Source organism: Marmota marmota, unplaced genomic scaffold, assembly GCF_001458135.2.
Source record: "Marmota marmota marmota unplaced genomic scaffold, marMar, whole genome shotgun sequence".
In the NCBI taxonomy this organism is placed as follows: Eukaryota; Metazoa; Chordata; class Mammalia; order Rodentia; family Sciuridae; genus Marmota; species Marmota marmota.
In genome coordinates this window covers 24,447,785-24,458,581 of record NW_026000026.1, presented here as the reverse complement: position 1 = coordinate 24,458,581, position 10,797 = coordinate 24,447,785, and the positions used below count along the sequence as shown (strand labels likewise).

The following is a 10,797-nucleotide window of genomic DNA, read 5'->3' as shown; positions in this document are numbered from 1 at the left end:
GCCCCTCCTGGGCACAGTCAGGACAACCGACCGACCCCGGATGGAGCTGAGGCCCCACCAATGTAACAAACGTAGAACTGGGGGTGGCACTTGTCCTGTCCAAGGTGCTCATTCCTGTCACTGTTACTGTTCTCATTGTGTCCCATGGGGGTGACTGCCTGGGCTAGCTGCTGCATGTGCCCCAGTCCCACCCCCCATCCCCCACGCCAGCTGGGACCCTCCTTTCTCAGGTCTCAGGAGGCTGGAGGCCTGAGGCTGCGTCTGGGAAGGGCTCCACTTGACCAAGAGCCACAAATATTTACCTTGGAGACCTCGGCCCAGCCCGGCGCCTCCGCCCACACTCCCAGGGTGGCCTCTGGGGCCGGACGTGCAGGATATAAGCCTACATCTCCAGTCCCACTGCCCAGGACAGGAGAGGACTGGCAGAGCACCCGGCGTGTCCAGGTACAGGGCAGGGCAGGGCTGCAGGCCCCGCTGCAGGGTAGTTCTGCTCTGGGGACGCCGTTGGGGTCAGTTCAGGATGGACGACAGGCGTGGCCACTCAGTCAGGGGGACCCTCCAAGGGAGAGGGCCAGGGGCAGAGAGGTGCCAGCTCCCTGGTTCTGAAGGCCAGAGGGCCGGGATAAGGGGAGGGGACAGTCTGAGGGGTCTCTGTGACACAAACCTGCCCTGCACACCCAGTGCTCTGAGCCCGAGCTGTGCAGGGGTGACAAGAGGACAGAGGAGGACCAGGCAGAGAGCCCAGGGATGCCCGGTGTGGCCAACGCAGGCTCCAGAGGCCAGGGACGGGGCGTGGGGAGGTCAGAGAGGGCTTCCTGGAGGAGGTGGCGTGGCCCTCGCTAGGAGGAGCGCAGGGCCTTCCTGCCGGGGATGTGGCGTGGCCGGGGCTCCTGGGCAGAGCAGCACGCCTGCGGTCCCCTCTGTCCTCTGGCCCTGACTGCGAGCCGCTCCTTCCGACGCCACTATCAGCAGTAAGCGCCACCGTCCCCTTCCTCGTTGTAGCTGCATTTATTAAACCCTTGTCTCCGCCGAGCCTCGAGGTGTGTGTGCCACGGTTTCCCCATTTCACAGCCGAGCACCCTGGGAGGCGCAGAGAGGGCGAGTCGCCCGTCCACCATCACAGAGCGGGGTGGAGGCAGACCTCCTGCGTGGGCCTGGCTCTGAAGGCCAAAGGGCAGGGTGGTCCCCCTGCATCCCCGGGCTCCTGACGCTCAGGATGGCCCTGTGGCTCACAGGGGACCCGCCAGCCCAGAGCTCCTCAGCACAGGAAGCTCAGACTCCTGGTCCCCCCAGGGTCCCCAAGTGCCCGTCAGTGGGCGGCTGGCTGTGTGCGGGCTCTGTGATGGGCACCCGGGACGCGGTGGGGAGCTCCTGGCCACGCTCCCCAGGTTGGTGGGCATTGCAGACCTGCCCTGGGCCTCCTGCCCTACTTGGAGGGCTCTCTGTCCCCCCAGGCTCTGCCACCTGCCACCTGCCACAACTACACCTGGGAAGATGGCCGTGCGGTGGACCGCCACCCTTCTCTGTGGCTTGCTGGCTGCCACCTTGGCTCAAGCCACCTTCAGCACCCCCGCAGTCCTCAACCTGGGCCCAGACGTCATCAAAGAAAGTAAGTCTCAGCCGAGCCTCTTGCGGCCACCAGGAGGTGGGGACAGATGGAGCAGACTCCAGGAGGGGCCTGGCCTCCCTAAGGGAGCAGGACTGGGGGTGTGAGAGGGCCAGCCCTGGAGGTCCCCGCTGCCTCCGGTCTCGAGAGCCCCCTGTGCCAGCTCCCTTTCTCAAAGCCCACTGTGCTGGGGCCCTGTGACCTGCAGAAGGGACATGTGGCCACTGTGTGCTGTGATCCCGCTCCCGCCCTGCCCTGGCCTGGGACCCCTGACGTCAGGGTACGCTCCCTGGCAGGCCCAGCACTCCCAGCCCTCGACCAACGGCCCCAACAGGGAACCTGGAGGCCTGGGGTCCGCCCATGGCCTTGTCACTCTCCAGCTCTGTGACCCTGGGCACACCCCTGAGCCTTGACTTCCTCTCTGGAAACAGATAGGAGGCCGTCGTCGCGGGTGTCACGGACACCCAAGAGCACAGTTCCCACTCCATGGGTCTGTCCTGCGCGCGGGGGAGGGGGGTGCCTTTGGCAAAACCCTCCACACAGGGACAAAGTGAGGCCACAGCCCCACAGTGTGGCCCCAGAGAGGGGTGTCGTCAGCTCTGGAGGGCCACCTGGACCAGAGCAGTCCATGGAGCTGAGCCAGGGCTGGTGGCTGGATCCGAGGGGCATGGGGAGCAGAGAGCCGGGGACGGGTNGGTCTTAAATTAATGGAGATTGGCCGGGCGTGGTGGCGCACTCCTGTAATCCCAGCGGCTCAGGAGGCTGAGACAGGAGGATTGCAAGTTCAAAGCCAGCCTCAGCAAAGGCGCACTACTAAGCAACTCACTCAGTAAGACCCTGTCTCTAAATAAAATACAAAATAGGGCTGGGGATGTGGCTCAGTAGTTGAATGCCCCTGAGTTCAATGGCAGGTATCCCCCCCCCAACTGCATTCCTCTCCACACTCCAGGAGAGCTGCTAGGAGTTGCCCATTTTGCAGGTGGCAACACTGAGGCTCAGAGATGTAATTGACTGAACCCTGAGTCACACAGAATGGAAATGGTAGAGCCAGGATTTGAACCCAGTCTAGCTCATGACACCTCTGTGTCCACCATGCTGTGTAGACATCCCTAGGAGGATTTAAAAGTCAGAGTTCTTCAAATTCTGGCCCTGCCATTTGCCAACCATGGAGTCTGCCCCTCCTGGGCACAGTCAGGACAACCGACCGACCCCGGATGGAGCTGAGGCCCCACCAATGTAACAAACGTAGAACTGGGGGTGGCACTTGTCCTGTCCAAGGTGCTCATTCCTGTCACTGTTACTGTTCTCATTGTGTCCCATGGGGGTGACTGCCTGGGCTAGCTGCTGCATGTGCCCCAGTCCCACCCCCCATCCCCCACGCCAGCTGGGACCCTCCTTTCTCAGGTCTCAGGAGGCTGGAGGCCTGAGGCTGCGTCTGGGAAGGGCTCCACTTGACCAAGAGCCACAAATATTTACCTTGGAGACCTCGGCCCAGCCCGGCGCCTCCGCCCACACTCCCAGGGTGGCCTCTGGGGCCGGACGTGCAGGATATAAGCCTACATCTCCAGTCCCACTGCCCAGGACAGGAGAGGACTGGCAGAGCACCCGGCGTGTCCAGGTACAGGGCAGGGCAGGGCTGCAGGCCCCGCTGCAGGGTAGTTCTGCTCTGGGGACGCCGTTGGGGTCAGTTCAGGATGGACGACAGGCGTGGCCACTCAGTCAGGGGGACCCTCCAAGGGAGAGGGCCAGGGGCAGAGAGGTGCCAGCTCCCTGGTTCTGAAGGCCAGAGGGCCGGGATAAGGGGAGGGGACGCCTGGGCCAGGCTGCAGAGGCCCAGGCACAGCCCTGACCAGGAGGAGCCTGGAGTGGGCGGTCACGGCCAGAACCCAGGAGCTGACTGCGCCTGGAGGGTCTGAGAGGAGACCCCGGGATCTCTGCAGGACAACAGGGAGGAAGCTGGGGAGGAGGACACGGCCCAGGACGGCCGGCCCATGGCCACTGCGGGGGCTAGAACTCGGTCCTGCCGGGCAACTGTTAGTAGGGGCCAAGCAGCAGACAGAGCCATGCCCACACCCCAACAGGTGGATGAGAGCAGGACTACCAGGGGGTCGGAGGGATGGGGACAGGCTAAGAAGAGAGAGAGAGAGCCTAGAGGGTACCCAGGGACGAAGGGGACTCAAGGACAGAACGAAGGCAGAGCAGGGCGCCCCCAGACCTCGCTGGAACGGTACAGTTGAGGCACACTGCACTGTCCCCGGTCAGTGCTGCTCACAGCCGGCCACCAGAGGCTAACGCACACAGAGCCACCCAGGGCCCCATGACATTTTCTGGAAGCTGCGGCTGGAGGAAGCGGGTCACAGGGAACCCCTGGGAGACCATCTCTGGGACACGGCCTGCAAGCTCCCCAGGGGCCCACAGAACTCACCCCCAACCCTCAGCAGTGTGACCATGGCCCAGTGCCACAAGGCAGTGCCACCACAGGGTGGGTGGGGGGAGGTTATACCCCAACCAAATGTCCTGGGGCTGCTAGCCCCTGAGGGGCTTTGGCCCACAGGCCCTGGGACACAGATGCCAGCATCGTCAGCACCTGTGGGCGGCCAAACTGCCCCAGCGGGGACTCTGGTCCTCCTGCCTCTCGTGCTGGATGCCCTGGCCAAGGCTCCCGGCAGAGCCTGGGGTCTGAGTGGCCCCACCTCCCCTCAGCCTCACTCCTCATGGTGGGTCCCCATCCTCAAGGCCACAGCTGCCCAGGTCAGAGTCGGGGTGGTCACACCCTCACCTGACGTCAGGATCTGAGGAGCCCCGAGTGGCAGCCCTCCCTGGCCTGGAGCCCCCCCAGCCACCCGTTTCTTGCCCCTCCTCCTGGCCCCTGAGTCTGGATGTGCCCCCAGGGCTGACTCAGAAGCTGAAGTATCACGATGCCACCGCCATACTCCAGCAGCTGCCGCTGCTCAGCGCCATGCGGGAGGAGTCCTCCCGGGGCCTGCTGAGCGGCCTCAAGGACACCATCATGAAGCATGTCATCTGGTAAGTGGAGCCGGACCGGGACCCTCCTCCCATGCCCCTGCCTGCAGGACTACCAGGGGTCGAGGAAAGGGGGCAGGCTGAGAAGAGAGAGAGCCTAGGGGGTGCCCGCTGAGCTGAGGGTCCACGGCCCTCAGGCCACACTGACCCCGCTTCCCCCTGCTGTGGAGAGCGGATGGGACAAGTCCCTCCCTCCAGGGGCTCCCAGAGCAGCCAGAGGTGGCACAGAGAGGGACGCAGGAACCCTGAGAGGGCGACTCCAGAAGAAGGGGGCCTGGGAGGCGAGAATGAAGGGACGAGGGGACACCTCCCAGTAGAGGGGACAGCTGAGCCAAAGACCTGAAGAAAGTGGCCTTCCAGGAAGGGGGACCCGCCTGGGCAAAGGTATGGAGTGGGGACAGCAGAGCAGAGTGGCTGAGGTCACAGCCAGGAGCAAGAGTCCACAGGGCCAGGTCCCAGGGAGCCTTGAGGGTCCGCCAAGAAGCGGAGAGTCACCTCCTAAAGGGCGAGGAGCCGTCGTAGAGTGAGGCAGACACGGGTGGAGGACCGTGATGGGCAAGACCAGGCTGGAGAGGAGCCACTGGACAGGGCCTGGGATCCGGTCACTGGCCATGCACCCAGGAAAGACAGGACAGACGGAGAGGGAGCAGGCTTGGGGACGGCACTCAGCTGAGCATGATTCTTACTTCTCGCGAATCCCATCCAGGCTGAAGGTTACTTCCGCTGCCATCACCCAGCTGCAGATCCAACCCTCAGACCAGGACCAGGAGCTAGTAATCAAGATCCCCCTGGACATGGTAGCTGGATTCAACACGTGAGTGACCCCTCAGTCAGGCAGTGGGCCTGACTGGTTGGTCCACTCAGTCTCCTCCCCCATGCAAGTATCTAAAAAAGATAGCCCCTAGAAGAGCAACTGCAAAGGTCCTGAGGCAGGGATATACTCATCTTGTCCAAAGAATGGCAAAGAGAAGGGTGGCAGCAGGGAGAGGGGCCAGAGATGAGGTCGACGGGCAACTGAGGCCAGATTATGCCAAGATTCAGGGGCCAAGGTAAGAGGTCAGGCCTTGGCTTTCACTGAGATGCATAGGAGCCTGGAGGGTCTCAGCCCAGGAGGGGCAGGACATGGCCGAACATTCCTAACGCATCCTTCTGCAGACTATGGGGAAAGCAGACTGTGTGGGGGCAAAAGTGGAGGCAGGGAGGCCACCTAGAAGATACCACAACAGCTCAGGAGGGGATGGTGGTGGCTTAGACCAGGCCCAGTCAGGATGGCACTCAGGCCTTGGTGCTGCCGCCCCCAGGCCCCTGGTCAAGACCATTGTGGAGATGCACATGCAGTCTGAGGTGGAAGCCCGCATCAGAGTGGACAGCGAGCAGGTGGGCCCCTCGGCCCTCGTCCTCAGCGACTGCTTCAACAGACAGGGCAGCCTGCGCATCAGCCTGCTCCGCAAGTGAGTATCTCGCCACGCTGGTTCCCCTAGACCCAGAGGGAGGCCAGGCCGTGGCCTGCTGCCATTTAAAGATGGGGAACACGAGGCTTAGAGAAAGAAGGGGACGGGTCCCTCCTGGTTCCTGACCTGGGGCTCCTCCCAGGGAATCTGGGCTGGGGCTCAGCGGTAGAGGGCTCGCCTGGCCTGCATGAGGCTCTTCCTTCCTCCCTGGACTCTAGGGAGGCGCTTTCTAGCAGGGGAGAGGTGAACCTCCCTGATCTCCTCACTCTCCTCTCCCCAAGGATCTCCTTCTGGGTCAGCCCCTTAGTGGATAAAGTCACCAGCCTCCTGATGCCAACCCTGCCCAAACTGGTGAAGACCCAGGTGAGTGGCATCTGGCCTCTCTGGACTATGAAGGCTGCGCCCCCCCCTGTGGGACTAGGGTGGAACTGCAAGCTGGTGCCAAGGGGTTGAATAATTCCTTCAGTAAAGCTCAAGGGCAATGGATTGGACACTGGCCCAGCTGGCCCAGGGCAGTCAAGGAAATGGAGCAGCCGGGAGGCCTTGATCAGTGTTGTGCTGATAACTTGTTTAACGGTTTTCCCTGGAGGAGTTGAGGGGCGCCCTGATCTTCCTGATTTATCTGCTGGTGTAAATCCTCCCTCCTTTTAAACTACCAATGTGACGTCACTGAGCAGAGCTGGGCAGAGATGCACAGTGGCACATTTCCTCCAGAGAGCTAAAACAGAGGCAGCCTCAAGGGCAACAAATAATTGAAAAAGATAGCAGAACTCCTAGGGAATCGTGAGATTTAAAACTGTATTCTGTTCTTTTTTTTTTCGGGGAGAGAGTACTGGAGATTAAACCCAGGGCACTCAACCACTGGAGACTAAACCCAAGCCACATCCCCAAGCCCTTTGTATTTATTTAGAGACAGGGTCTTGCTGAGTTGCTTAGGGCCTTGCTAAGTTGCTGAGGCTGGCTTTGAACTCACGATCCTCCTGCCTCAGCCTCCCGAGCCGCTGGGCTTACAGGTGTGCACCGCACCCGGCTCAATTCATTTTAACATAAGTTTTTATTTTAAGTTTATATAATTGAATTTTAAAGAATGCCTGGGTTCGGCACCCACCTCAAAAATTCCTGAAAATTTAACAATTTCTCCTTAAACGTCCTTGCCGGCTCTAGCATGCCACTGTCATGCACCAATCTGGGTGGGTCAACCAGGTCCTGTTGGATTTCTTTTTCTGAGTCAGTAAGCATAGGGGACTTTCATTTGCCATGCCCCTGATGTGTCACAGTTAAAATGAAATTTTGTAAATTGGATTCATCACATTCCCAGTGATTTCTGCTGTGAATGCCTAGATTCGGTCATGATGGTGGGTCACCCTCAGGGGGCCAAACACCTTGACAACCAGTTGATTTTTTTTTTTTATAAGACCTTTTTAATTGAAAAGATGGTATAATAGCTAAGGCGATTTGGGGAGAGAAATACCCATAATCCTCCCACTCTCGCCAGCCTCAGCAATTTAGTGAGACCCTAAGCAACTTGGCAAGACCCTGTCTTATAATAAAAAATTTAAAAGGGCTGGGGATGTGGCTCAGTGGTTAAGTGTCCCTGGGTTCAATCCCTGGTACCAAAGAAAGAAAGAAACAACCCTGGTTCTGTGAATGCAAGCTACTTTCTGCAGTACCTTATTGGAAGAGGGTGAGGAGGGAAAGAGGCAGGAGATGGGAGGTTTTGAACGCGAGTTAATATAAATGTGCAGCATCAAAGTCAAGGCCAAGGTCTGTTGTTGTTAGAATTTTGAGGCTCCTATTTGTTAGCAAAGGTACGTACCCAGGGAGGGTTTTAAAGGGAACGTGAAAGTGAATAATTTCATATGATTGTCTTTTCTTATGTGAGGTTTTTTTTTAAGCCCTTATTTTTCTATGCAAAGGCAGGAATTCCTTTCCCCACACTCATTTATCTATTTACTTATAGCTGTACATACTGGTGGGGTTTGATGGGAGGTATTTGTACCTGCCCACAGTACAACAATGTAATCTGCCCAGTATCAGTCCCCAGCAGGTCCCCATCTCTCCCTTCCTCCCACGCCCTGGTCCCTTTCCTCTCTTCCACTGATCTCCAGTAGATTTTCAGGAGATCCTCCGACCCCCACTTTTTTCCTTTCTCCTCTTGAGCTTCCACATATGGGAGAAAAACATGCGACCCTTGACCTTCTGAATTTGGCTTATTTCACTTAACACAATGGTTTCAAGTTCCATCCATGTTCCTGTAAATGACCTAATTTCATTTTGCTTTTTGGCTGAACAGAACCCCACTGCGCACGTAGACCACATCTGCTTGACCCTTCTCCCACTGAGGGACACCTAGGCCGGGTCCGCAGTTGGCTACTGTGAACCCGCCGCTGTAACCGCAGGTGGCGTGGACCACCAGAGCAGGCGACTTTGATTCTTTAGATGAATGCCAAGGAGTGGTGTAGCTGGGGCCTAGGGTGGTTCCAGGGACAGGAAATTCTTCAAGTGGGGCCCAGGTGCACATTTTCCCCCAGCCTCGGGGGAGGGGGGGAAATGTAACTAATCCGGCATTATATTTTAAAATCCAAGAATATTTTCCTCAAATTTCCTATTTAATACCTAAAAACATAGAAAAGATGGCAAGAACTTGGAATTATAAAATGCTCTTTGCATGGGACCTGTCTGTGGCTCAGGGGAAAAGCCAAGTGTGGGAAACCTCCCGTTTATCACCGTGGTTTCCCACGTAATTCGCTGGCTCTGCCATGAGGGTCCCGTCAAGATTTTCTTTGGCATGAAGGGAGAGGCTCCCAGTCAGCGGGTGAGTGCGTGGAGGGGCTCATCTGGAAAATGCAGAAGCCCTTTTCCATCCATGTAGACCGGAGGCTCTCAGCCTTGCCTGCACCTCAGAGCCATCCGAAGGGTTAAATTTGGGGGGGTGACTGGCCCCGCCCCTATTCAGATGCAATTGGCTTGGTGGGACCCTGTGTCCGAGAGGACTCTACTGTGCAGCCAGGGTTGAGACAGACTCTCGTGACATGAATTGTGGAATTATAGGAGAAAATGCAGAGGAGGCCAGAGACAGCGGATCCCCTGCTCTTCACGGGAAAGGTATCCCCAGATTACATGCTGGGAGTCTCTCAGCCGATTCCTCCTAGGTTCTGGGTTGGTAAAAGCAGACAGGAACAGGGAATAGTGATGCATAGAAAAAGTTACCATTTCCCCAAGTGCACTGTGGGCTGGGAGTGGTGCACATGACTATACTCCCAGCAACTCCGGAGGCTGAGGCAGGAGGATTACAAGGTGGAGTCCAGCCTCAACAAGTAAGCAAGAATCTCACTGTCTCAAAATAAAAAAGACTGAGATGTAGCTCAGTGGTAAAGCACCCCTGGGTTAATCCCCAGTACCAAAAATAAAAGTAAGAAAGCCCTCAGTCAAAATGCACTCATTCCTGGAAAGTATTAAGAAATGATTAACTAGGACAATGGTACCTAAAATAAAATGACCTCAACAATCTTGGAGCACCATCCAGAAAACAGGATGCCTCGGGGCAGGAAACAGGCCTTTGGGTCCCACAAGCTGGCAAGTCAAATATCCAGCCCCCTTAAGCAGAATAGGAGAGGCAGGGGCCTCAACTTGGTCCCACCAACACTCTCGCTGGGTCACACTGTCATGAAGGCCGAGCTGTTCCAGAAGGGACTTGGCGAGGATCTATTCTGTGAATAACCAAATTGTTTACTTCCTTTAAGGAAAACCTGTGAATGAGACAAGGCGCTCTGGGAGGGGAGCTGGACTGCCAGGCACACCAAGACACAGGGCAAAGGTCACAACACTGCCAAGGGTCCCAGGTGGCTCAGGGCCCTAGCAGTGGATTCTGAGCAGCAGGGAAGGCCGGGGAGTGGAGAACCGTGCTGAAGGAGCCCGTTTTGCTCTTACAGCTGTGTCCTGTGATCCAGGCAGCCTTCAAGGACATGTTCCAAGACTTCCTGAAGCTGGTGAGGGGTAGGTGCCCCGCTCCCTCCCCTAACTTTTCCCTGACCTAGGTGGGTGGCCTCCAGGCTCTGCCTTCACCAGGCCTCCCCAGGCCTACCGGTAGAGGACCAGCAGGGAGGAATCCATGACTCGGCAAGGTTCTAGGGAGGCCTGTGGGACCCCTGATAAACCCCAGTTCAAATCTCTGCTCTTCCATGACCTGGGGGACGTCCACCTACTTATCCTCAGTCCTCCATCTGTAAAACGGAGCTTACATTCCCTACTTCATAGGACTGTAGGTGAGAATTAAAAGTTTACTGAAGGTTCCAGGAACATAGCAGGTGCCCGGCTTGGCACCCAGAGGGACTCACAAGTGCTGGCTGAGTGACAGATGGACGGGGCGGAGGGGGGGGCGGGTGGACAACACAGCGACCACCGTGTGCTACTAGAGAAGGGGAACAGGGAGGAGCCAAGACAGGCACCAGGGAGGGCGGTCACCCCTCCTGCCCGAGAGCAGAGTTGGGGGGACGGGGCTTCTGCCTACCCCCATCCCGAAGTCGGCCCCGCTCAGTCCCCGTGGAGTGGGAATTGACAGGCAAGAAGAAAATTCTAGCACCTGGGATCTAAAGAGGCCCATTCAAAGGGCGGCCAGGGAGCCCTGGGCGAGGAGATGGACCGGAGGCGCTTTGACGCCAGAGGCCATCGGCTGAGGGACCGGCCGCGGGCGGCTGCTCTCCCTCGGCCCGGAGT

At 58.1% G+C, this 10,797-nt stretch overlaps 1 protein-coding gene across 1 annotated transcript in view; it reads left to right on the top strand.

Moving 5' to 3' along the window:
• The first annotated feature begins 306 nt into the window (after window positions 1–306).
• Bpifb1 (BPI fold containing family B member 1) overlaps window positions 307–10,797 on the top strand; it is a 21,359-nt gene continuing 10,868 nt past the window's right edge. The window contains exons 1-7 of the mRNA XM_048811110.1: window positions 307–444; window positions 1,455–1,609; window positions 4,498–4,633; window positions 5,337–5,444; window positions 5,932–6,081; window positions 6,363–6,444; window positions 10,014–10,077. Coding sequence (XP_048667067.1) covers window positions 1,495–1,609; window positions 4,498–4,633; window positions 5,337–5,444; window positions 5,932–6,081; window positions 6,363–6,444; window positions 10,014–10,077 — 655 coding nt within the window. The 5' untranslated portion in view covers window positions 307–444; window positions 1,455–1,494. The remainder of the gene's footprint in view (window positions 445–1,454; window positions 1,610–4,497; window positions 4,634–5,336; window positions 5,445–5,931; window positions 6,082–6,362; window positions 6,445–10,013; window positions 10,078–10,797) is intronic.